The sequence below is a fragment of the Pinus tabuliformis genome, chromosome 4_1, assembly GCF_031772625.1.
Source record: "Pinus tabuliformis cultivar Carrire ecotype Pingquan chromosome 4_1, CPIR1, whole genome shotgun sequence".
Lineage (NCBI taxonomy): Eukaryota > Viridiplantae > Streptophyta > Pinopsida > Pinales > Pinaceae > Pinus > Pinus tabuliformis.
In genome coordinates, this window is record NC_142303.1 from 89,556,780 (window position 1) to 89,584,441 (window position 27,662).

Consider the following 27,662-nt stretch of genomic DNA (forward strand, 5'->3'; position numbering starts at 1 on the left):
ACTAAGAATCCTTTAGGTTTTCTTCTTCACTATAGTGATGACTATTAATGAAAGCCATGATAATTAAATACAACAATGTCATCTATGATATTTTTGTATATGAAAGAAACTACTTTGTGAAAGTGTCTTCATATAAATATCTCGGAACTGGTATTCATCACAAGTTCAATTGGAATTATGGCATTGATAAAAAATTAAAAGGATGGAAAACTTATTATTGGCTTGATAACAATTGTAAATTGGCAAATATTTACACATGAGATAAAAAAATCTCCTCTTTGAGACTCTTATTACTCCTATTATTTTATATGGATGCAGATTCAAAAGAATGTTATAACTTATAATCTAAAAAAAAAATACTCCTTGTCTTATCCTCCTCATAAAAGTAAGCATTTTCCCATTGAACATGACTACTACCAAGATTTCTTTAATTCCTTCAAACTCAAGCCAAAACAACATTTTCCTCAAGAGGAGATGGCATAAGGATAACAAGTCTTGGCTAAACCACTGAGGAATAAAGGAAGAGATCATATTGTTGAATAATGATTATATTAAAATTATTATTACATCAAAATTTAAACAGAAAGATTATTATTCCATAAAGAGTCACAGGGAAAAAATAAATTAATATATTATAAGGAGGTAATCAACCCCAATATTGAAGATCAAAAGTATCTCTATGTCTTGATTAGTGTAAAGAAGAAAATAAGAATTGTTAATATACACAGAAATTCTCATGAGCTCCATAGTAAGAGTGGTTGTTGTTTGATTCCCAAAACATAGGGACAAACCAGTTTTTCACCTTTATGACATTAAATAGGTTGAAAAGGAAAATAGCTTTTTTGTTAAAAGATATACCTAAATTAAATCTCAATTTCAAGGGATTTGTCACACTACCAAGTCGAACCAACCTTCCTAACATTTTAATATAGTAAAAACTATGGTGATCTTGGAATGCTCTTCTTAATGCTTGTTAAGCATAGAAATACAATTCTAAAAAATTCCAAATAATTTTTTACTTTAATGTTGGATAAACTAAATTCGCTCCTAGTGGACATTTATGATCATCATTATCATCCAGTACGTCTCATAATTTGATTTTTTTTTAAATTTATTTAAATAAAATAATAATTAAAATTAAAAATTATTAATGATTAGCTAGTTTGAGTGGATCTAAAGCTTAAGAGTATGTATTTCCTCTTAAAAGTTCACAAGTTTAAATCTAAAAAAAAAAAGTATATATGCCTCGTAAAATTTAGAGATAAATCCATTATTTCATAAACAGTAAGATTTTCTACACCAATCTAGTGTTTATCTTAACAATGATCTAAAATTAAATTACTATTATTAGTATAAAGTACAAAATAGAACAAAAATAATTTAAAAAATATTTATTAACATTAAAATTTGTTATTATGATCAATGTTATTATTATAAAATATGAAATATAAAAAATAATATTAAAATAATTAAGATCTATAATCTTAATTTATGTATAGTATATCTGAAAATAATTAGAGGGTTGTCAATGCTCTTAAATCATGTTGATAATTTTTATTACACAAAACGCACATACATTAATAAATTTCCAAATCCTAACCATTACTTTCAAAGTGGGCCAATAAAACGCACATATATTAATAAATAAACTTCTGAACCTAACTATTACTTTGAAAATAGGCCAATATTCCAAGTAATCAGTGATTATTCCGAAAAATGTGGCGATTAATTCAATACAGAGACTTTTCAAAATGAAAATACTGAGCTCGAATACATGTGCAGTAAACCAAAATTAGTGGGATTAAGTTTGTCCACAAGACGACTGAAACTTTAACTCGAAATTCAATGGACGCATGTGAGAAGCACAAAGTTACGAACTGTCGGCATAAAGAGCCAAGCAATTTCTATTTGACGACTCGAAGTCTTTTTAGTGCTGCACTTCCATGGCGTTCTCCTTACGCCCCCTGTGTCCAAACCCATCTCAGTCTTACTTGACTTGTGATGCTTTGAAGTCTTCTGTGATGCAATCGCATGCCGTTTCCCTCTCGCCCACTCTGTCCAATTCCACCTCCTGCGTCTACTTAGCCTATGCATTTTAATCTCTTAGATGAATTTATGCCTGTAAATCAAGAATGGATGTTAAGACCAGATCAAAACTTTTCAAAATTCAAATCATGAGTTTCTCTAGAAGAAGATAATCTTTTCCCTCACCCCTGTCACCGAATCTTTTAACTCTTAAATTCTATGGTCGGATATGAGAAGCACCACATTCCTGACTTGCGGCAAATTCTACATTGGCGTCTTGACTTCCAAGTCTTCTGCGCTGTAATTCCTTGCCGTGTCCGTGGCCTGTCACACCTACTTTGTCCAATTCCACCGTGTTCGTCTTCCTAATCTGTTTGCAGAACTCTTCTTCGTACATTTATTGTCATTGGCTGTTTCTGGTAAGATGAATTGGCCAGTGATTAATCTTCTTGGCCAACGGGAAGACCAGAGCATGAAAATGGCCGTCCTTCTTCTTCCCAATTCAATGCCTCTTACCATTCATCTTGCTGCCCTGCTCCTCCTCCTCTGTTTCCCCATATCATGTCTGGGCACTCAGTACGATCTTTGTCTTTCGGAGAATACATGTGGTCACTTTCAGTTAAGCTATCCCTTTGGTACAAATAACAGAGGCTGCGGCGACCCTGAATTTCAGCTGAAATGTGGTCCAGATGACCAGAGCGGCCATTTTTTGCTCACAATAGACAAACACGAATATAGAATCTTGAAGCCCTCTTTATTGGGCAATAACAGCACTAACACCATGACAATTGTCCACGACCATTACTGGGGGATAAAATGCAGTCTTTACAGTAACTACTCTTCATTCTGGTCGCCCGCCTCTAATTTTCGTATCCTCCCTGATACTTACACCAATCTCTCGATTTGGGGGTACTGCGATCGAAGTACTGGGCGTAATTATACATCAGCATGGCATAATTTCACTTTCTGTGGCGATATTTGGTACTACAGTTTGGTACCAGAGGCGGCACCCTTCTGTCAAAAGTATTTGCAACTACCAGTTAACAAGAACCTCTCTGTGCAGCGCATTACTAATTCCACTATAGTAGTGCAGGGTTTTGAGGTAACATGGCATGTCGACCGGAACAGAGAACTGAGATGTGAAGATTGCCAGAAGAGTAAGGGCGTTTGTGGTTATAACATTTCGGAACCAACAGCGTTTCTTTGCTATTGTCCTGATGGTACCACGAATTCAGACAAATGCCCTGAGAATGGTATTGTTACTTTTCTCAATCCCTTCCTCCAGATTTGATTACAAACCTCAAAGTTGTATGATCTTAACATAAAACAATGTAAGAGAGTGAGGATTTCTAGAATATAATTTCCAAAATGAATTTTATAATTTGTTTAGGTGGACACTGAGTAAAGATTTCCACGATTCTATTTATCATTAGGGATTTTGCTTTAGAGAGTGAAGATTTCCACAATTATTTAACCTGTTAAATAGAATTTCCGAAATAAATTTTATAATTCGTTTTTAATAAACACTCCACCCATCTTTAATGACTTGAGAACTTTGCTTTCTAGTTTCCAATGATAAGTGGATGGAGTGTACATCTAAAATATCAAACTGATTACAAAACCCATTACACTAGATTTCCCTTTTACCAGTAACCTTGAATGCTGATATGCATTTATGTTGCTCTATGTGTTAGCTCTGCATTTTCTTCTCAAAGTCTGAGGTCCGTTGGAGTGGCTAATAATACTTGCCATTTACAAAACCCATTACACTAAAAGTTCCCTTTTACCAGTAATCTTGAATGCGGATATGTATTCCTGTTGCTCTATGTGTTAGAACTTAGCTCTGCATTTTCTTCTCAAAGTCTGAGGTTCCGTTGGAGTTACTAATAATACTTGTTATGGCAGGGGTTACAGGTCATGAAAAGAAGACCGGCATTCTAATAGGTAAATCTGATTAATTCCAGTCTGCAATCTTAGAACTGCGAATTTGTATCTTGTTTCCATTTTTCTCCTCGGGATTTGACAAAGCTTACAGTGATATCATTCCCTTGATTTGTCCACAGGTTGCTCCTTTGGAGGAGTTGCCCTGGCTGCAATAGCAGTGCTGTTCATATTGTATTACAGAAAGAGGAGAAAACCTCCTCCTGGGAGCTCTAATTCAAAGGTGGAAAAATTCCTAAAGGAACATGCTTGTGAAATGCCGATGCCAACCAGATATTCACACTCTCACCTCAAGAAGATTACAAACAACTTTGCAGAAAAGTTGGGAGAAGGAGGGTTTGGTGTGGTCTATAAAGGAATGCTTCGGAATGGCGGTCTAGTGGCCGTGAAGCTTCTTGATCGGCACAGGCATACCGAGACCCAATTCATGAATGAAGTTGCTACCATTGGACGGGTCCATCATGTCAATCTGGTTCGTCTGTTGGGTTACTGTTTTGAAAACCCTATAAGCGCACTGGTATATGAATACATGCCCAATGGATCTCTGGATAAAATTTTATTTGAGGAGGGGCAAGTCTTAAAGTGGGAACAATTGTATTCAATTGCTCTGGGTGCGGCCCGTGGGATTGCATATTTACACCACGATTGTGACAAGCGCATCATACACTTCGACATCAAACCTCACAATATATTGCTGGATGCAGATTTCACACCAAAAGTTTCTGATTTTGGGCTGGCAAAACTTTGTGGGAAGGGAGACGACCATATTTCAATGACAGCCTGGAGAGGGACGCCGGGATATGTTGCGCCGGAGTTGTGCAATAGTGATGCTGGTCCTGTTACAGATAAATCAGATGTCTATAGTTTCGGAATGCTGTCGCTGGAGATTGTTGGGGGTAGAAAGAATACAGAGCTGCATGCTAACCGTTCCAGTCAGTTCTACTTTCCTGAGTGGGCTTTCAAGCTAATTGAGAGTGGTGAGTTGGGGATGAGATTGAGAGGAGGAGAAATGGAATGTGCAGATGAGGAGAAGGCGAGGAGGCTCACAAAAGTTGGATTGTGGTGCATTCAGTACAACTCCAGCGATCGTCCTTGTATGATGAGGGTTGTTCAAATGCTAGAAGGTGATGAAAACGATGTGACAAATCCTCCATTGCCCATCAATTCCTTGCCTTCACCTGAGAAAACTCTACCATCTTCTTCTGGAATATTTTCTTCCATTGAACTTACATTGTAGTTTTCTCTATTGGACGGGCTTATTCAAACCATTCTTTGAATTGTTGCAAGTCGATAATCCATTCCATACCATACTGTGCGACATTGGGTGACTTAACTAGAGAGGGAACTGACAGGCACTTGAGACCTTAAAACCTAACTGTTGTGACAGCTCCCAACTCCCTTACCATTTCTGTTGGGCTTCAAGAATACACAGTTATCTGTGGTTAAAGATATTTGTAGGATAAGTGCTACCTAAAACCCAATGAAAGACAGTGAACTTATTGTGGTTGTACTGGACGACTGAATAATCTATGATGGTATTTTTGGTCCGGAGGGAATATCTAGCATTGATTTTCAGTTTCACTCATTTAACATTGAGTTTTTTTGTCAAATTGAACTTGGGAACAACAATTCAAATTTTGCCTCGTTGACCCAATTTTTTGTAACGGTAACGGTACGTTAAAGTTTAATTTATTAATTCTCACATATATATATATACTCGTTTAAAGGGTGTTAAAAAGGTATGATGCAGTGTGCCTTGGTTCCTTTATGTCATCTAAGGGGTAGTGGTTGAGTAGACAACATTGTGTTTTATTGAAACGTCCGGTACCTCCCAACTTTATATCCAACCACCGGACGTCATCCAGTTGCATAAACTATAATGCATAAAACACGGAGAATCCATGGACGCGATTATGCCCCGGACTTTCTTTTCCATATATATAAAATACTATTGTTTCTCATTGGGGAAACTGTTATGAAATGATTCGAAATTTGAAAATGAAATGGCTGGATTTTGATCACTGCATTATCAGTTTGCCATATTTTAGAGTGATATTGGAAAATTTTATTTATATTTACAATTATTTATCCATTAAATTTTATCTATCGACATTTTATTTCAAACTAAAAAAATTACATTTCTACAAGGCGGGTCATGAAAATTCGTACATGTTCTAATTTCAAACCAAATTCAGCATTTTATCTATCGACATTTTATTTTAAAATAAAAAATTACATTTCGTTGAAGTGAGTATGAAAATTTGTACATGTTTTAATTTCAAACCAAATTCGGCAGTACTTAATTGTCAAGGAAAATTTTAGGAGCTAATATTTCCAAGTGGGTTAATTTTTCATGTTTTTGTCAAAATGAAGATTAGCCAATTTCCATTTTTTTGAAAATTGATTCGCCCAAATTTTATAGTATAAAATTAGTTTACCCTAAAAATCGCCAAAATTTTATATGTACTAATATAAAATAATTAAAAACCTAAATATATTACAAAAATATCATAATTTTTTTTTACCATTTACATATGGGGGACTAGTAATGTTCGCCAAAGTTTTTAAACTTTAAGATAAACTTCCTTAAAATTTTCCTTGTTAATTAGATGATTTTTTTATAGAATTTGAAGATATTGATGCCCGGGATCCCTTGATTAGATGTTTGAAAAGCACTGCTTTCATAGTTGTTCATTTAAATAGATTTTTCACCTCTAATTAGGGTTGGAATTTCAAAAATCAATAATCTATTAGATTGAACTGTTCAAACACGTTTTTATTTTGATAGTTTTAACTATAGTTACCAAGTTATTCGGATTTGATATGATAAAAATTCAAATGTAAAATTTTTGATTTGGAAAAAATTAGATAATATACATCTTAAATATTTAGATATATATACTTTTTCTCTTCATAATATTTTTCTCTTCTAATTATGAAATATTTTCATGATTCCCACATTTTCTCTTCCTTCCAAAAAAATTTAAATAATTTCTAATAACACTAAATAATATAACAATGTTATAACTATAATTTAACAAAAATAATATAACAAGGTTATAACTATCCTTTAACAAAAAGAAAAAAAATCCACATTTCCTTTTCCATCTAAAACTTAAATTTAACCTGCTTTTTTAAATTCAAAATTTATTTCTCCAAAATTCTTATATAATAGATAAATACAAAAATTATTATATTAATTTAAATTTGTCCCAAAAAAAAATGAAATGTGAAAATTTTCTGGCTTAAAAATGATTTTTAAATAAAGCCAACTCTTCAATTTAAAAAATAAATAAATAATTATTTCTAAGAATCAGAGTCAGCCCTTCACGGAGCCGAAGCCGGAGCCAGAGCCAACGCATACTGACCCGTTTCATGTGTAACGAGAAAGTCCAGCACTCCAAACTCTTTATAAAACAATCCTACGTTGGACGTGCTCGAATGGAATACTCCTTATAAAACAGTTCGAATAATGGACGTGCTCTAATCGACAACACCATGGAAGAATCGAATTTCATCCAATAATTCACGAATTGCCGATTTTTTCCCTCTGATTCCGCCAAATTTGGTAGCGATGGTTTTAACAACTGTTTTTTATTTTAATAATTTTAATAAAGAATATTAATTATTATAAAAACAAGTATTCTTATTTTAATAATTTTAATAAAGAATATTAACTATTATAAAAACAAGTATTCTTATGTAATTGACAAGTTATTCCATGATAAATAAGATTATTTATTCACCAAATTCTATATTTATTATTAATTATTGCTATTTTAATATTTATAATTAATTTGTTTTGATGATAAATCACATGAGAGGGTTCTAAATTTTGACTCAAAAAATTGTTTATTATTAAATATGGCTATTTTAATATTTATAATTTGAAATTGTGATTCATAATTGCTAATTACATGAATAAGTACTTTTATTTTAAAATAAAAAATCCACAATATAGATTTTCTATTATTATCTAAGATTTAAACAATAAAAAAAATGATAATTAAAATAAAAAAATCTACAATATAGATTGTGTATCTTGTTTGACTCATATGTTTCTAAGTAATATCCAACCAATTGGGTGAAACAAAAAGGGAATGAAAGATTTTCTTTTTCAAATAATTTGACATTCTTCCTCTTCCAAAGACACCAGAATATAAAAAAAGATAATGTTTTATGTGTGTGATTCTGTTGTGCCCATTCCAGCAGACAATCATTAATGGAGAGTTGATTCTAATTTGAATGGATTCTTAACATTATTCATCTTCAGATTCACACAATGTGCACATACAAGGTCAAAAGAAAACCCCTTTTTTATTGTTTTTTTATTATCCCATGTGAGTATACTGTCTTTGAGGGTCAGCCAGACGAATAACTTAATTTTTAATGGTGCTTTCCATCACCATATTTTAGTAAACCACCAGTCTCTCCTCTGGTGCACATGTTTTTGCTGTATGTGAATATTCACATATTCATCTTTGACCGAAACAACGCCATCAACGCCAAATCCTTTCAACTAATGTTATCTACATGTTGGTTTAGCAAGATCCCAGCATGTAATAAATGTTGGGTATATGTCTACCTCTCTAGCCTGTTCACCTCATAGATCAATCAATTAATTTATAAATTTGACATAAATAAAATATACCTTTTAACCTGAACGTATATGTCTCCTTCAATTGTGGAGATAAGTTAACCTACCATGATGTCCCAACGATTTTATCCTCTCCACCAATATAAACGGTCCCGAATTGGCAACCCATTGGATATTCCCCAAAACCCATTGTCCCACAACATTCCATCTATGCATATCAAATTTGCTACATTCATTATATATGTGGATTAATGATTTCGATTTACCTGGATTCAAATAATTTTATGTTCGATTTCCTAGTTTCAATTTGTGGATGCTCTATTTGTATTAAAATTTTGATTTTTGATTTTGCAGTTCCACGTTCAATTTCATTGCGCGTAGGATTAACAATTTGATTTCGATTTTGCCGAAGTTTGAATTTTTTTTTTCAGGTTCAATGTGTAGGTTTGATTTAATTGTAACAATACATTAGTGCTTCTCTATGATGCAGATATTAATAAACCATACTTGCTCAGCGTCAATGTCGAGAAATCTAAGGCCTCTACGCCTGTAAGAAAGGACGCCATATTCAAGGGCTCTGTGCCTGCACAGCCGCACAACGCTGATAACGAAAGTAGTAGATGCTATGGATGTTGGTATTCTTCCTCGGGCTGGAGAAGGATTGCAGAATGGCTCAATCTAAGGCGAGAAGTATTTGAGGTTCGTCTGGACAACATACTGTTCCATCCTTCGGGCTACAAGGTATGTTTCAGATATCCTGTGGAGGTTTTTGATTTCTATGGGCATCTGGTATTTGGCTCTGTTCCACCCTGGTTGACTCTGTCTAGTATATGGGTTGCAATAGAAAAAAATTTCCCCATATGCTATTTTTGTATATACTTCTAGGATTCTGGGTTTGATAGCATATTTCTATACAACCTGATGCACTCTGTTCTCTGTCACATTTTGTTTATTTTCGCTATTGCACTTTATATTCTCTTTTGTATATATGTGACCCATTTCCGCCCTTTGTGACATCGTCCATATGCCATCCGGGTGGGTCTGATACAATTCAAGACACTTGGTCAGCCTTCTTCACTGAGGAAGAACTTTGTCTACTCTTTAATGTTTTTTCTTCCATCCGGGACGGATGGCCGTGCATTTGCTATATCACCAGACCTTGCAAGAACTTTGGCTTCCAGGTATGTAATTTCTGGATGACCTGCAAATGTTGTTATTGCTTCTGTTGCAGCTAAGAATCTGTAATTTTCTCCATCCTCTAGTCTTCTCCCGCCTGAATTGGTCATTTGGCTCTGGTCTCTTGCCAGTTTCATTTTCCCGGTACCGAAATTGTTCTATTCTCCGGCGGTTTGTATTGTCCCAAGGCTAGTAGGTGGCATTTACTACCGGGATCACATCCCATTACCAACACCTGTCTACCGGACACTTCCCCATGTGCTCCAGGATCCTCGTATATCGCCCCTATATATCTGGTATTATTCCCCATGTCAGCATCTGCATTTTTGCCTGATTTGGATGACCTCCTGACGACGTACTTCAATTTTGGTTGTATTTGGGTTTATTCTCCGCACGAGTCCATATCCTCGTGAACATTCCTTCTGGTTCTCGAGGGGGTCGTAGTTATTTCTGGACCCTGTTTATATCTTTTCACAGCTACCCACTTGTACATCCCCATTTATTGTTGTCAGACTACGCTTTTGGGATCCGTTTGTGGTCTTTTCGTGCTCTGTGGGGTTATGGCGGGACACTACTCTGACTCATCTGCCAACGAGGCCCTTATACGAGCCACGATGGATGCCGAGTCACACCTCCTACATTATGTTGGTGTTGACCACCAGGGTGGCCCACGATCTCTGATGCTTGGCACAACATTTTGGGTGATGTCCGTATGCCAGATGGTGACCATGCATCCCTCCTTTCGCAGGTTGGCGAACATGATGCATGGGGACGATGTTCCAAACACAAGCAACGTTCTATTAAAACCACATCCCTGCCACCTGCATTGTCTTTGGACAATGTTGTACTGATTGACAGGATTACCAATCTGCAGAAGCGCGCTCTCGTATGAAGGTGGTACTTATCAGAAGTTAGTGAACCAGACATGAGGGACTGAATAGAGAATAAGTGGAAATCGATGCTAGGATATACGTCGACTGTCATGCGGCTTTTGAAAGGTTGGTATAGTTTCCATTTTCTAAGTCAGGAGGACTTGGAAAAAATCAAATCAGTGCCATGGATTAATGGGAAGAGTTTCCGAGCACTACATCACTAGTACATTGGATACAATTCACTCCACAACACACCACAAAAAAAGCTCATCTGGGTGAAATTACCGGGTTTACCAATTGAGCTATGGACGAAACAGGTCCTTATGGATATTGGTAACGCTATCGACAAATTCGTTTATGTAGATCCTCGATGCTTGGGGGCTCCAGACAAACGGGTGGCTTGGATCCTGATTGGAAAGGAATACCGTGGTGGCTTTTCGGACCATATTGATTTGTTCTAGGGCGAGACTCAACTATCACAGAGATTGGACTTCTGGGGGGTTCCTTTCTGGTGTTCACACTGTCACCACATCAGTCGGGAGGACGATTACATGGCAGGCCTTTCTCTGGTGCATTTTCGAAGTCTCATTATGGGGGAGGTCGGCCTGCACAAAACATTCGACATGGAATTTCTGCTCGGTAGCATTCAGGTATTCCCCTTGGCTCCTATCCTCCCCGCTCACATACATTTGACTCTTCATTAAATGGTTCATCGCCCATTCTAGTTCCTTATTCCCCATTATCATCATTCAAGTCTGATTTCTCGGCCCCCTCTAGTCCAGTAATACATTCCCGTAAACCCTCTTCGGGATCAATCCACCCTGGCCCGGAAGACCCGCCACCTTTCTTGACTCCATACCCGACCCACGACTTACCCTCCACCACCCAAATCATGTACGTTCCATCTTCTTCACCTTCCATTTTCGCTAACAGGAATTAGGGGCCTAGGACAAGTGTCACTCCGCCCAACTCGCCACTAGACTCACCTGCAAACTTAGTGGGCAGTGACCTGGACTTTCTTCTCGATAGGAAATCATTGGAATTGCGGACCCTTACCATCCACAATCCATATGGCTCTCCTACCCCCCACCTCAACCCTACTTCTATAGGTAACATCACTGTCTGGCAGAAACAAAATTGAGGAAGTCAGCATTTTAGAGGATGTCCCAAGCCTAATCCTCTTTCCTCCCCTATGGACCGATTTTTGGTTGATGTGCCTATTGCTGACATCCCCCCCTCACGGGCCCTTAGAGCACGGTTGCCCGAGCAGGCATCTCCATGACGTTCATTTTGTTGCTAAATACACGGGGTTTGGCGGCTACCCCGAAATATCAGGCCCTCAAGAGTCTTTTATCCTCTCTTCACCCATATATCATTCTACTGCGAGAATCCATGCACTCTGTTCCTCAGGCTGTACAATATTTCCGGAAAATGCTCTCAGAATGGCATATATCTGCTACTGTGGCTATGGGTCTCTCTGGTGGTTTATTGGCTATTTGGGACCCTAGATGGGTCAGATTTAAAGCTTATAGATGTTTCGCGGGCATCCTCCTTGAAGGACATATCCATGGAATGGGCAGCCGCATTCATATTTTGAACGCCTATGCTCCTTACAGAGATAGGACCATTTTCTGGGACCATCTGTTTTCTTTTGGTATTATGGAGTTGGCCTTCCTCATCATTGCTGGAGATTTATACTATACTATTTCTTTGGAAGAAGTATGGGGACGGTCTAGAAGGATGGACCCTTTGGTGGGGATGTTTCGTGATGCTCTACTAGCACACAACTTTGTGGACATTTTCCCGGATGAAATGGATCCCACTTGGGAAAATGGGCGCGCAGGTGAGGCATATGTCGCCAAGAGATTGGATCGTTTTTTAATGCATGAATAGTTGGTTGCTCACCTAGGAGATGTGCAGACAGAGATTATCAGGGATTTCTTATCAGATCACAGACCTATTACACTTGTTTGGAAGAGGTCGATGGTGCACCTGGGCATGCCATTTAAATTCAATAGAACCTAGCTAGATGCTCCGAATTTTAACACTATGGTGAGGGATACATGGCGCCGCGATGGGGATATTGGATCCTCCCCTATGGATCAGATACTAGACAAACTAGAGACTCTCTGTGAGGAAGTGAAAAACTGGCAGAAGAGGAAAAATCAGTCCATGAAAAAAGAGATTAAGGATATTCAATGTGAGTTGGACCTCCTCCTCCCGTTGATGGCCACGAATAATCTTCCAGATGCTACCCATTCTCACATTCTAGAGTTGGAATTAAAAAGGAAAAGACTCTTAGATTTTGAAGAAGCCACTTGGCGCCTTAAGAGCCGGGCTATCTAGATTAAAGAGGGAGACATAAATACTAATTTTTTCCATCATTTTGCAAACCATAGGTGTAAAGCAAATTCTATATGGGGGACTCATGATGCTGAGGGAAACCATATCCAACCACAGGAGGAAATCTCCAAAGTTGTAACCTCACATTTCAAAGTGGCATATGAGCGCAACGAAAACATTATTGCTGAAGATCTCATATGGGGGATTGAGCACTACCTGACTATGTTTGACCAAGATTCAAATGATGCACTGTACAAAAACATCACTGAGGAGGAATTACTTAGTGTCCTTAAATCATTCAATGGTGATAAAATCCCAGGGCCGGATGGGTGGACTCTAGAGTTGTTCACGCATTTCTTTGATCTTTTCAAAAATGAACTACTGCAAATGGTGGAGGAGTCTAGACTCACTGGGAATGTACACCATCATATTAAGTCTACATATATTGCCCTTATCCTGAAGCACAATCCTCCTGCCTGTTTTGAGGACTACAGGCCAATCTCGTTGTGCAACCTTATCTACAAAGTTATCTTAAAAACCATTGCTGGGCGTATGCGGAGTACTCTATCGCGTCATATATCTCATGAGTAACATGGATTTCTACAGGGAAGACAAATCCATGACGCTATTGCAAATGCACAAGAATGCATGCATTTGATTGATACAAAAAACCTCAATGCTGCCATCATGCAAGTAGATCTGAAGAAGGCTTTTGACTGCCTGGATTGGGGTTACCTCAGGCTGGTCCTATTCAAAATAGGCTTACATCCCAAATGTGTTGAATGGATTATGGCATGCATGATTAATGTTTATTATTATGTGATTATAAACGGATACCCTACAAAATTCTTCCGGGCGGGGCGCAGACTAAGATAGGATTTCCCTTTGTCGCCGCTGTTATTTATCCTGGCTATGGATGACTTGAGCCTGCACATTTCAAAAGCAGTGGAACGAGATCATTTCCAGGCTTTGTATATGGGCAACAACATCAACATATCACATGGTTTCTTTGTAGATGACGTGCTCATCATGGGTATGTTGAATCGTTTTTCATGGTTGTGCCTTTTTCATATTTTTAGGAAATTTTCTAATGCTACTAGTTTGTATATGAATGCACGCAAATCTATTATTTATCATGGAAATTGTGATTTGGACATCATTGCATATATAAAAATATGTTTGGAATTGAAGCCGAGTTGATGGGTCATGGTATGAAGTACTTGGGATACCATATCAAACCCTGTAAATATAGGAATACCGATTGGTTATGGCTTGTAGATAGATATTTTAAGAATATTTTTGGGTGGGAATATAGATGTTTGTCCCTAGGGGGTCGTGTCATCCTTTCACAAGCAGTCCTTAATCAACTAGGGGTATACTAGGCCCATCTTTACCATATTCCTGCTGCCATCATTCACTGTCTCAACCGTATTATGGCTAATTTTATATGGGGTGGTAGTCATGAGCATAAGAAATTTCACTTGTCTAAGATGTCCAAGATCACTCTGCCAAAGGTCATGGGGGGATGGGGAATTCTAGACCTTCGTCGTTTTGGATGGGCGCTATTAATCAAGTCTCTATGGAGAGGTATTTTTGGGATAGGAACATGGAGTCTGGTCATCAGAAAAAAATACTTAAAGAAACATGATTTCATATACTGGTTCTGAAGGGGTTCCATTGGGGTTACAAATGGATTGGCTATCTGGCTCAACTTCCAAAAAGTCACTAAGATCATCCTACAACACCTAGCTTGGAACATTGGATCGCGCCACAACATTCCCATTGGCATCGACCACATTCTCGATGCTGGCAATGAGGATATGATCCCGGAGCAACTTATACATACCCTAAGTAGAAGAGGCATATACTTCTGGTGTCAAGCCATTTCACTATGGAGGGGTCCATACCCAGTTTGGAAGAGTGCACAGGAATTGGGTCTATCTGGACATTGGGACCTGGAATGGGACCGGATTGTAGCCGGGATGAAACAACTCGGGATATGTCGTGCTGGCATTCATGATAAGTTAATCTGGTAAGGGAAGATGAAGAATGATAACATTAAAGTTGCAGATATATACCTCACTCTCTGTTTCGTGGATGCACAACTGAGTGAGAAACATGTTTTATTTGCCTTTTGGAAAACTAAAATCCCAAACAAAATCATCCTCTTTACTTGGTTGGTTTTCCATAATAAAAATCTTACTTGGGAAAACTTGCAAAAGAGACAATGGCAAGGACTTGGCATCTGTCCTATTTGTAAAGAGGAATCGGAAAATAACAATCATATTTTCCTCACATGTCAACATACAGTACAGGTATGGAAAATACTTTTTTTATATATTGGCTTTCCGTATATTCAACATGAATGCATTATGGATTGTTTACGTGGTGGATCTCTCAAACTTTTGTCTGGAGAATCATTCCACCTATCCTATTTTGGGAAATATGGAAGTGGAGAAACATCTGCATCTTTTAGAATTACACTTGAGATTTCTATAAGATAATTGAAAGTGTTTTAATCAACCACACACTGCATACATCAAATGAAATATGCTCCAAAGCACCTCGTTACAAGAGGACTGAACTTTAGATGGAATACCCTATGGGTTTTTTTGATGGTGCTGCTCAACGGCACACATGTGGTTGTGGTTTTTGGCTTGCCATCTCAGAGGCATTGACATATAGAACATACTGGCATGGAGGTAGAGGCACTAACAGAAAGGCTAAATCAATGGCCTTATGGGGCCTCCTATGTAATAGATCTGACCTGGAAATATATAAAAATACAAATAGACCCAGAATAACAAGAGAGAAATAGATAAACTTCATATCTTTATTAATAACAAAACCCTTAAGGTAGGGCAACACCATATAATCACTCCTTAAGGAAGGAGAACACTCCACAAGCGATATGCTTGTCAATACATTATTCTTTGACATCTCTCAATGGGGAGTCTTTAGCCTCTATATATGATTCATACATACAATACCATGGGTCATTACCATGGTTCTCTCAATACCATATATCCAATACCACGAGCTTACCTTATAATTATGGCCCATCCCATTATTACATTATTCTCTTGGGTACCTCCCTCTGTACCCCATACTATCCCCCCTAGGTATACTACATTCCACCTCCCTTAAACATGTTTCGTCCCCGAAACATAAGAAGAACACAAATAATACGGTCTACTCAAAAGAGTAGTCCACTGGTCCCATGCACATGCATCTAGCCATCCAAGAGAAAGGTGAACCCTCAATCTAGTTGGTGCCTCGCTCGCTTGAGATGGAAGTTGACCCTGGCGGCTCTTCTGTGTTGATGTGTTGTGGGTGGATTGTCGCCCCTCTCTATCTGTCATGTAGAGGTTGTTGTCCTTGTTGTTGATTCATTGCCATCATGTTGGTTGTTTTCTCACTGGGTGATGTGGGTGGTGATACGCTGAAGTTTTAACCAATGGTGTATCTTGCTTTAATTCACCACCTAATTGAGCCTGATTGGTATCTGGTACATGTTGTGGCGTCTGTTATTGTTTTGTAGTATACCTAGGGGGGATAGTATGGGGTATAGAGGGAGGTACCCAAGGGAATAATGTAATAATGGAATGGACCATAGTTATAAGGTAAGCCCGTGGTATTCGATATATGGTATTGAGAGAACCATGTAATGACCCATGGTATTGTATGTATGAATCATATATAGAGGCTAGAGACTCCCCATTGAGAGATAGAGAGGGGCGGTGATCCACCCACAACACATCAACACAGAAGAGTCGTCAAGGTCAACTTCCATCTCAAGCGAGCGAGGCACCAGCTAAATCGAGGGTTCACTTTTCTCTTGGATGCCTAGATGCATGTGCATGGTACCAGTGGACTCCTATTTTGTGTAGATCTTATTATTTGTGTTCTTCTTATGTTTCGGGGACGAAACATGTTTAAGGGGGGTGAAATGTAGTATACCTAGGGGGGATAGTATGGGGCATAGAGGGAGGTACCCAAGGGAATAATGTAATAATGGGATGGGCCATAGTTATAAGGTAAATCCGTGGTATTGGATATATGGTATTGAAAGAACCATGGTTATGACCCATGGTATTGTATGTATGAATCATATATAGAGGCTAGAGACTCTCCGTTGAGATATGTCAAAGAATATTGTATTGGCAAGCATATGGCTTGTGGAGTGTTCTCCTTCAAATAGACCAAGAATAACAAGAGAGAAATAGATAAACTTCAGATCTTTATTAATATCAAAACCCTTATGGTAGGGCAACACCATACAATCACTCCTTAAGGAAGGAGAACACTCCACAAGCCATATGCTTTCCAATACAATATTCTTTGACATCTCTCAATGGGGAGTCTCTATCCTCTATATATGATTCATACATACAATCCCATGGGTCATTACCATGGTTCTCTCAATACCATATATCCAATACCACGGGCTTACCTTATAACTATGGCCCATCCCATTATTACATTATTCCCTTGGGTACCTCCCTCTGTACCCAATACTATCCCCCCTAGGTATACTACATGTTTCTTATCTTCCAGTATTACTTCAACCACAGATTCCTCATCTGATGTCTCAGACCCTGGAACATCTTCTGCTTCAGTCTCCTTGGACTCTACCCATTTATTGATGAAAATATCCTGTAATGTAATTTTCTTCTTTTTATACCAGAGCTTAAGGAATTTCTTCTGCACATTAATATTGATAGTACCAACAGATTCCATCCAAGGGTATCCCAAAACAACATCCAGATTATCCATATCTGAAGCATAAAAATCAGAATGCAATACATACTTATCCATAGAAATCTTCAAATCTTTATAAACTTGAACATCTGCATTATCAACCTGTGTGTTTTCCATGTGTTTTGCTGGAATTTGCAATTTTTTTGCCAAATTGACATTTATAAGATTTTGTTTGCAACTAGGATTTATAGATACAATGATCTTCTCCTTCTGAATATATCCATGAACCTGTAATAAGGATATACCATTAGAAAATAACCCGTTACATGTCTCATTCCCCTATTTTCTAGCATGAGACCATTTGTCCAAAAGGAGTTTTTCAAATTCTTCATTCGAAAGTTTGGACCACTGCTTGGTGTCAAGTGAGTTCCACCATATGACAGTCTCTTCTTTCATACTAAGCAATAGTAAACATTTCCAATGTTTTGGCCATAATGACTTTTCTATTTCTATGAATTTTTCAATAGTAGGACCATTATCTTTCCTTGTAAAATATTTCTTGCTAGAAGCCATGAAGAGGGTTTTGAAAAAAAAATCAGGCGAAAATTTAAAATAGCCACAGTTCAGTTAATATTGCTCAGAATCCTTATTATGATCTGTTTTCAGAAATGGAACGACTATTCTACATCTTCTCATGTGATAGAAATCTTGATCTAGGCACTGGAATTTCAGATTCGCGCTGCAACTGTCCTATTGTCACAAAAAATTCTGAAAAAAAGGGCTGATTTTAAATCAGTGATATCTCCCGCATCCGGACTCCAATTCGACCGATTGTTTTTTTGAAATTGGATAATTTTTCAAGAGGATCTAAAATATGCAATTTGTTTCTCAAAATTCCCCACAAAAACGACAAAAATTAACTGGAGATCCATCGTTCATGAATTTTCGTCAAAAATGTTTTTGCAACGCAACAGATTTTTAAATCAGCAATATCTCCCTTATCCGGACTCCGATTTGTTTTTTGAAATTGGGTATTTTTTCGCAAAGAATCCAGATCTGCAATCATATTTTGCAAATTTTGCACTCAAACTTACAGATCTGATCTGCAAACTCGCCGCTCCAAAAATTCGTGCAAAAAAAAAAAATCTTCTTTTCTCAAGAAAGTGTTCCAATACCACTTGTAATAGATCTGACCTGGAAATATATAAAAATGGAAATAAACCCAATAACCATAAATAATCTCAAGAGAATTACAAACACAAAATATAGAAATGCTTCTTTATTGATCAAAACCCTTACAGTAGGGCAACACCATACAATCACTCCTTAAGGAAGAAGAACACTCCACAAACCATATGTTTGTCCATACAATATTCCTTGACATCTCTCAATGGGGAGTCTCTAGCCTCTATATATGATTCATACATACAATACCATAGGTTATTACCATGGTTCTCTCAATACCATATATCCAATACTACGGGCTTATCTTATAACTATGACCCATCCCATTATTACATGATTCCCTTGGGTACCTCCCTCTGTACCCCATACTATCCCCCCAAGGTATACTACATCCTATGGTTCACTAATTTCTTTGATATCCCTCTCATACATATCCATGGGGATTCAAAAATTATAATTGATCAAATAATGGGCAATGCAAACATCACAAACCCATTATTACATGGTTGGCTGAGGAGAATTGAACTACTATGGAAACAACACAACAACTCCACTATCAGGCATGTTGGTAGAGAATAGAATAACTTTTAAATGAACACCTGTTGCAACAGGAGGCTAACACTACTGTATCCATCCATTATTCATGATGGAAAAATGCACTTAGAAATTATCCTGAATCATAAAGTCATAGATATAGGAAACTTCCCATTCCCTGGCTAAGTTTCTTCATCCCCTCTTTTTTTGTATAATTTTTTGTAACTCTACTAGCCTTATAACTGTTTTAGCTTTCAATCATCCGGAGGGATGGGCATGTTGTTATTTCAACACTGTACAACCGGCTAGAAGAAGTAGATGACATGCTGAATGCATACTATTTTTCTATGGTTTTGAATTGCATACAACTGTGTCATGCATTTTTATAATTCTGGATATGTACGTGGTCTATGGACTGTTATATCTCTTTTTATGTTTTGTATATGGAAATACTAGGACAAAATGCTGAAATGGCATCTCCAAATAGAATTGTAATGATGTGGAACATTTGAATTGCATTGTAATTTCCTGATTTTTGAACTATTAATATATAATCATGCTTTTTTCGTACTGAAAAAAAGTTTGATTTAATTATGCCCTAGGTTCGATTTTGTGTTTCAATGTGCCTGGGTGCATGAGTTACAGTATGATGAGTTACACAGGTTTCATTTCATTGTGCGCAAGTTCAATGTGCCCAAGGTTGATGCGCTCAATTTGGATTTTGTGTTCGGTGTGCCCAGATTAAGGGGTTACAATATGATGGGTTTTTAACATCGCAATTTATCAAATTATGGTTTTTGTTCACAAATTTTTCATTTGTACAATTATTGTTAGCTCTGTTACATGTTGCTGATTTTCAAGGAGTGGAAGTAAGCTCGGTCCTTGGTTTCTTGCTCAGAAGAGGTCTGCACCGGTTATCGTCCTCCTTCTCCTTCACCTCGCTTACTCCCATTCACCTTGCTGCCTCCGCTTTTTCCTTCATACCCGGCATAAACCTCTGTTCTTAAAACCCCGCGCTTCCGTAACCCGTCGTCGTCCTTTGATAGCAGCCGTTGATCATTCCGATCCAACAGTCCCCGCCGCAAATAACATGCCCACCTGTCTCCCTTTATCAGTCTTAAAAAAATAGCTAATTCCTTTATCGGGTCCGGTTCTAATCGCTATCGCAAATTGCATATGTATAAAGGCTCCCCCCGTGACTTCCGCCAATGCGATATTGCGATGCGATCTAATCGCTATCGCAAATCGCATGTGTATAAAGGCTACGCCCCTGACTTCTGCCGATGCGATATTGCGATCGCTCCTCCGCCGCCCGATCAGTCTCGACAAGATCCAACGGCTCACGTTTGTTTGCTCCCGCTTCCGTCCGATTCCTCCTGCCAAGAGATCGCTGCCATCCATTCTCTTGATCCAGCGGCTGATATCTGTTCCCGTCGTGCTCATTTGTCCGCCATGTAGTCTTCGTGTCCTCGACCTGTATCATGCTTCCAAAGGACAGAGGGGGCCAGTGTTAGTACCTGGTGCATTTCATCTCCAACCACTACATTCAAGAAATAGAATGGCCGAGAACGAGAAGGACCATCCTCGAGCAGATCAGAGCATTTATCAGTTATGGGGCTTCTTTCATACAACACTCCATCTGCTCGAGAAGGACAATAGAGCACCAGAGAACGTCAAATTCATTCATTAAAGCAAGAAAATTGTAGCAGAGACTCCATCAGAGAGTTAAAGCGGTTGGTGGTCCATTATGACCCCTCCATGCATAGAACAACATAATATCTTTGTAAAGAAACTCTATATATACCCAGAAAACAGATGTAATCTGGGAAATGGGTTGATGTTGTTGTTTTGATGTAAGGTTCAACTTCTGGAGACTGTAACTACTTTGATACTTGCAGCGTCTAGTCTTCATTTTCAGCTAATACAAGCTTCTTTTGCTATTAATTCCGCACTTTCCATTTCTACTCTGTTCTAGGCTGTGCCTGTTATGCATTTGTTCATGTGCTCTTGATATTTAGCATTAGAAGGGCTGTCATCCCACCTCTGTGTTGAAGTCTAGTATGTATCATTGAATGTGTTATGCAAGTTTCTATATACTTAATGCCAGAGAGCTGTCATCCTGTCTGTGCATTAGGAAATAGAATTGCAGGCCTCTTTACTAGTTGCAGCCGACCATCACATGGTCTTGTGCATGTGCTAGTGTGGTCAGTATTCTCCATGTTCACCTAATCCTCCAACTGTGAGTAATTGGTGATCTAAAGCCTAGTAGTCTGGGGGTGTTCACCCATGTCTGGAGTTAAGCATAGTAGAAGTGGTTATCTGGCTTGGACAAGCATCATTCATTCCATTCATCCATTTCCAACATTTTGTTGAGTTTGTAATGTTCCCGAGCATCTCCGAGATACAACCTAGGAGAGTTTCTTGGGGTGATAACAATTATTATAAAATTTCCATTTCCTGATTTTTGTTCATAACATTGCAATTTCCATGTTGAAATGAAAATCTATTTGTAATTTTAATAGTGTTTATACTCTTATATGTCAATTACTAAAATAATGTTTAAGCTAGAACATTTTAATCATGTTAAAAAACTGTTTTAAACCAGATCCATTTTAAGATCTAGAACCATTCTAATAAATGCTGAAACATCTTTAATAACCAGTTTAGACAAGAGCCATAGTTAATTTTCGATAGTTTTTAATTAGGTTTGAATATTTTACTTTTGAATAGTTTGGATTTAACTTAAATTATATTTAATCTTATAGTTTTGGTATTTCCATGCGTATATTCATATTTAGTTTTGAATACTTATGGCTTAATCCATGTGATCTTTACGTTTGGCAAGTTTGATGCAAGGACGTTTAAATTTTCAATGGAAATAATGGCAAGCTTGATGAAATGAATTGGCCAGATTAAACATTTTATAACTTTCCATGTGGATCCTGATGTTTGAAAAGTTTTTATTTATCCTTTAATATATAATTTATATGGTCGCAGATAACATAGACCTAAGTAAGGAAATGTCTTTATGCCAACATCTCTTTAGAACGTTGCTTTTAATGTATCCATTTGCCTAGAGAGCTCAGGAGCCGATTATATATATATATATATATATATATATATATATATATATATATATATATATATATATATATATATATATATATATATATAAAAGTTGTGATTTAAGTTAGCATTATGTTTAAAAATAGCAATAAATCGAATTATATTCAGAAGAGAGAGGTGAGAGAGGTGAATGAATGTTGAGGTTTTCATAATATCAAAATTTGCAAGTATTATATACATATATAACCTGTGATTTAAGTTAGCATTATGTTTAAAAAATAGCAATAAATTTAATTAGAAAAGAGAGGTGAATGAATATTGAGGTTTTCATTACATCAAAACCCGTAAGTATTAGTAAATTTCCAAATTATTATGATTATTTTGTTGAAGATAATGGAGAATATGTAAATCTCCAGAGATTCAGTTCACTAGAGCCTTAGATTAGGAATTAGTTCCTACTTTTTAGGCAGTTGTTCTAACTTCCCTAGATGTGTGAACACTATATATATTTTTTATTGTATGATGATTCGTTGTAGAGCGTTTTGCTAGAGGCAGTATCTAGGTGGAGCTCCTCACCTATGAGTTATCCAATTCATCAATAAAATTGATTCTTCAGTTTGTTAACATGGTATCAAAGCTGCAGGTTTGAGAGGGTCTGCAAATCCCTGAGTGGGGAACTGGTGTGAAGAACGCTGGCATGGTGAGAAGGCTGAGAAGCAGCACAATTTCCTTTTTTAATTTAATTCATGGTAATCATCGCTCCTTCTGAAGGAAAGAGAGCACTGACCATCACGGATTCAAAGGGGAAAAGGGCGATGGATGTTGCTTTCCTTAGAGCAAATCTGTCCATCACTCCCAAAAATCACGTATTTGAGAGTGAAGATCACGATGATATCTGTTCATTGTAGTTTGATCGTGGATGGTGACCACCGTGTGCGAGCGAAGATCCTGCACTTAATATCCTAGGCATCTGATTTGGTGGACAATCTCTGTGAAAACAAAATTGATAGGTCATTCATGCAGAGCAGATCTCATTGACCGCGTTGCTGCCTGACCTCGGCATTTTCGGGTAGCTAACGAACTACGCTGAAGTGGTTATAGGGTTGAGAAACGCATTCAAGGGGATGGTAATGTGGCCGATCTCTTTGTCGCAGAATGAAGCGTCGACTTAGACTGCGATCTCGAGAAGCAGGCGGTCCTGCTGTAAGACGACCTCGTTGAGAGTGAACTTCATAGCGTGGTTCCAGTTGGGATCGTTATTGTGGTTGGAGAAACCAGTGAACAGAGGATCCGTAGGTAGCAACATTGTTTGCGTTATCAACTAAGGAGGAGATCTATTCTGTTGTTGCTCATTGACAATGTTGAAGGAGAGAGAAGGCCTGAGAGGCGTTTTGCTTTGTCAAGAAAAGCATTGAGACTGCATTCGGTCATGAATCGTGCAAAAGAGAGCCGTCGAGGGTGCTGTCGATTGGTGGAGGCTGAGGGTGTTTCTCCAAGTAGAGGACACAAACCCAAATCCCCTGCCCTACTCACAAAATCGGAGAGGAGTCGTGTTGTGTCGCAGTGGAAGCGTGGTGTGAGGTGCAAGGGAAGCGTGGTGTTATGTGTTGGCTACATGGTGCTGCTCTAGGTGCATGGTGCTGCTCCAGGTGCATGTTGCGTGTTGCTCCACATGTGAGGCCAAGGGTGGCCATTTACAGGCACGAACCCACAATTGCCTAATTAGAAGTTAAACCCTTGAGGCCGAAAAACGGTGGTGTTGGGAGGCCGTGTAAGGCTCTCATTATTGTTTTCCTTTAAAAAAATTTGGGGTTTCAATAATTTTTTTGTTTAAAAAAAAAATTCATGGGCACCATACATTCAAAAAGGGAAGAGGGTTTTTTTAAAAGGGATGTTTTTTTGTTTTTGTTTTAAAAAAACAAAGGGGTTCTTTTGTAATTGAAGGTTTTTGAATTGGGGCAATTTTTTTTAAAATTGAATCTTCGGATCTGGGATAGATCTGGTTTGCTGGAGGTCATTTTTTTGTGTTGATGAACAATCAGATGGCAGAGGCCTATCTGAACAAGAGCAATAAGCTCGACGGTTCCAATTATTCCAATTGGAAATTTAAGTTGCAGACCCTGTTGGAGGGGAAAAACACATGGATGATCACAAACGGTGATGAGTTGAAGGCAAGCCTAGCTACAAGTGGAACAATAGCAAAAATCCAAGATTGGGAAAATAGGGAGAACAAGGCAAATGTGTTGCTCGAATTGTCTGTGAAAGATTGCATTATTCCTCACATTCGAGATTGTAAAGCTGCAATAGACATTTGGACAAATCTCAAAGATTTGTACGAGATCAAGAACACAAATCGCCTACTATTTCTAAAGAGCAAGATTCTATCCATTAAAATGGAGGAGAATGAATCAGTAGCAACATTCATCTCTTGTATTAAGGAGCTTAAGACAAAGCTAGGCGACATTGGAGAAATAGTATCAGACACTGATTTGGTCATGATTACCATGAATGGTATGAATAATGAATATCAGATGCTCATCACTGGGTTGAATGCGAGAGAAAAAGTCCCCAAGTTCAAAGAATTGACAGGGATCCTAATGTAGGAGGAAAGGCGGATGAACCTGAAACCCCAGAGCTCAGATCTTTCCCTAATGGCAAAGAAGAAGTCCTTTAGAGGAAAGACAAATGTAGCACACAAAAGCGGAGGAACCCCACAAAGAAAGCCACCTCCATCTCAAGGTATATCTCCAAACAGAAGTGATTCAGGACCAAAATGTTTTTATTGCTGTAAATTTGATCATATGGCTAAACATTGTCGAAAGAAGAAGTTTGATGAAGGTCAACAGAGACATAAGAATCATGCAGGCCATCATGCTGATGCAGATCAAAATTCGAATATCAGATTGTTCGTATTTGATTATGCGCTGTCAATTAAGGAGGATGAAGCAAAAATCTGGTTCGTGGACTCAGGAGCCTCCTCCCATATGACAGGTAAGAGGCAATGGTTTAAAATTTTTAGAGAATCCAACACTGGTACAAATGTCTACCTTGGAGATGATACAGGGTATGAAATCAAGGGATATGGTGATGTCCCTATCATACTACCTGATGGAAACATTAGCCATATTCATGATGTTATGTATATACCCAGGATTAAAAAGAACCTGATTTCTATATCTAGAATAACAAATCAGGATCTTAAGGTAGAGTTCTTTAAATCTCATTGTGTAATTAAAGACATGCTGGATCAGATGAAGTCCATTGCAACATGTGTATGTATAGGAGGATTGTATAAAATGGATGTTAGAAGTTCATCACATCAAGCGTTGGCATCATCAGCCATGTCTGCAGAGAATCTTTGGCATCAGAGATTTGGGCATATAAAATTCAGTGACCTACTATTTCTTAAGAAAAAAGGTATGGTGAATGGTCTTCCTATTTTGAAGAGTATGCATGTTGACTGTGAAGCCCCTGGTAAATTACATAGAGATGAATTTCCTGCTATTGTTGATAGGAAGCAGATGGATATACTTGAACTTGTACACATTGATCTATGTGGGCCAATGCATATAAGGTCGTTAGAAGGGGCCTACTATTTTCTTATTTTTGTTGATGAATGTACAAAGTTCACCTGGGTGTATTTCCTTAGGCAGAAAAGTCATGCTTTTGAATACTTCGAGCAATTCAAAACTATGATTGAGAAGCAAACAAGAAAGTTCATCAAAATTCTTCGCTTAGACCAAGGTGGAGAATTCAAGAAGGGTGACTTCATCAAATACTGCAAAGAACATGAAATACAACAACAGTTCACAACACTTTACAGTCCTCAGCAAAACGGGGTTGTGGAAAGGAAAAATAGAACCCTCGTGGAGTGTGCCTGTAGTATGTTGAAAGGTAAGAATCTGACCAATGGTTTTTTGGCAGAAGCTGTAAACACTGTAGTGTATCTTAAGAATAGGAGTCCTACTAAGTGTTTGGATTATAAAACTCCTTTTGAAGCATTGTTTGGGTTCAAGCCTCCAGTAAGTCATCTTAGAGTCTTTGGATGTAAGGCTTTTGCTCATGTCCCGAAAGAAGATAGGAAGAAGTTAGATTCAGAAGACATTAAGTGTACTTTTGTTGGATACTGCATTGAATTGAAGGCTTATAAGTTGTTTAATCCTTCGAATCACAAGGTGTTTGCAAGCAGAGATGCAGGATTTCATGAACATGTAGATGATGGGAACCCTGTTCGTAGTGATGAAGAATGGCATATTCCCTTACTGTTAGAAGAAGGTGATGAAATAGGGGCCAGTGAGCAACAACAAAAACAATGGCAACACCAGCAACAAGAGAATGAAGAAGTGGCTGATCAAATTAGGTTTGAAACCAATCCGCAGAGGGGAGATCAGAAAAGGTTTGAAGCCACTACACCACTCAGAAGATCAAGCAGGCAGATACAATTGCCAACCAGATACAGGGATCATGCACGCATTATTGGTATGTTGAACACTGCTGAACATTCTAATTTTAATGAAGCTAGTAAAAGTAATGAATGGAGGGAAGAAATGCAAGAGGAATATTAATCTACCATTAAAAATAATACATGGGATTTAGTTAAGCTTCCTGAAGGCAAACAACCCATAGGGTGCAGATGGCTATACAAATTAAAGTTTAAAGCAGACAGATCTATAGATAAATATAAACCTAGGTTGGTCGTGTTATACTCCTATACCAATAGGTGTCATATTTCATGATTGACTGATTGAGCTCTGTAATATGTTCATCCCTTTCCTTGTTGCAAAGGTTTTCCATATTATCAAAAAATAAAATAAAATAAAAAAGTTTAAAAAATGTAAAGAGGGTATGCCCTAAAAGAAAAATCAAAGGGTAAAAAGAATATAATGGTAAAAAAAGTGAAAGAAATGAACCCCAAACAAAAATAGACCAGGAAAGTGTGCAAGTCCAAAAAGCCACTACTTTTCCATTTTCTGTAAATAAAGCATTGTGTGTAGTTTGTTGAACTTTTGCCACAACTGATGAATGGCCAAACAACTTAATCTTGGCTAGTTCTTGTTTGAATTTCTTGTTTTAGAGATAGAGAATAAAATTTGACCAAACTGTTTAATCTTGGTAGATAAGCAGATAGGTAGAGAAACAAAGGAGCTCAATAGTTTAATATGAGCCCTTGGATGAAATAAGGGCAGAATTAGGTAAGCTTACTATGCAAAGAAAAGAAAAGT

General features: G+C 37.7%; 2 protein-coding genes across 2 annotated transcripts; both read left to right on the plus strand.

Annotated features, from left to right (window-relative positions):
* The first annotated feature begins 1,823 nt into the window (after positions 1-1,823).
* LOC149174329 (LEAF RUST 10 DISEASE-RESISTANCE LOCUS RECEPTOR-LIKE PROTEIN KINASE-like 2.4) lies at positions 1,824-5,602 on the plus strand. The gene is made up of 3 exons (XM_089422573.1): positions 1,824-3,278; positions 3,931-3,969; positions 4,089-5,602. Exons 1-3 carry the CDS (start codon positions 2,450-2,452, stop codon positions 5,201-5,203), a joined length of 1,983 nt encoding a protein of 660 aa, XP_089278699.1. The 5' UTR covers positions 1,824-2,449; the 3' UTR covers positions 5,204-5,602.
* An 18,880-nt stretch (positions 5,603-24,482) lies between these two features.
* Positions 24,483-25,043, plus strand: LOC149174330 (uncharacterized). The gene has a single exon (XM_089420806.1). The coding sequence runs from the start codon at positions 24,483-24,485 to the stop codon at positions 25,041-25,043; it is 561 nt and encodes a 186-aa protein (XP_089276932.1).
* The last annotated feature ends 2,619 nt before the right edge of the window (positions 25,044-27,662 follow it).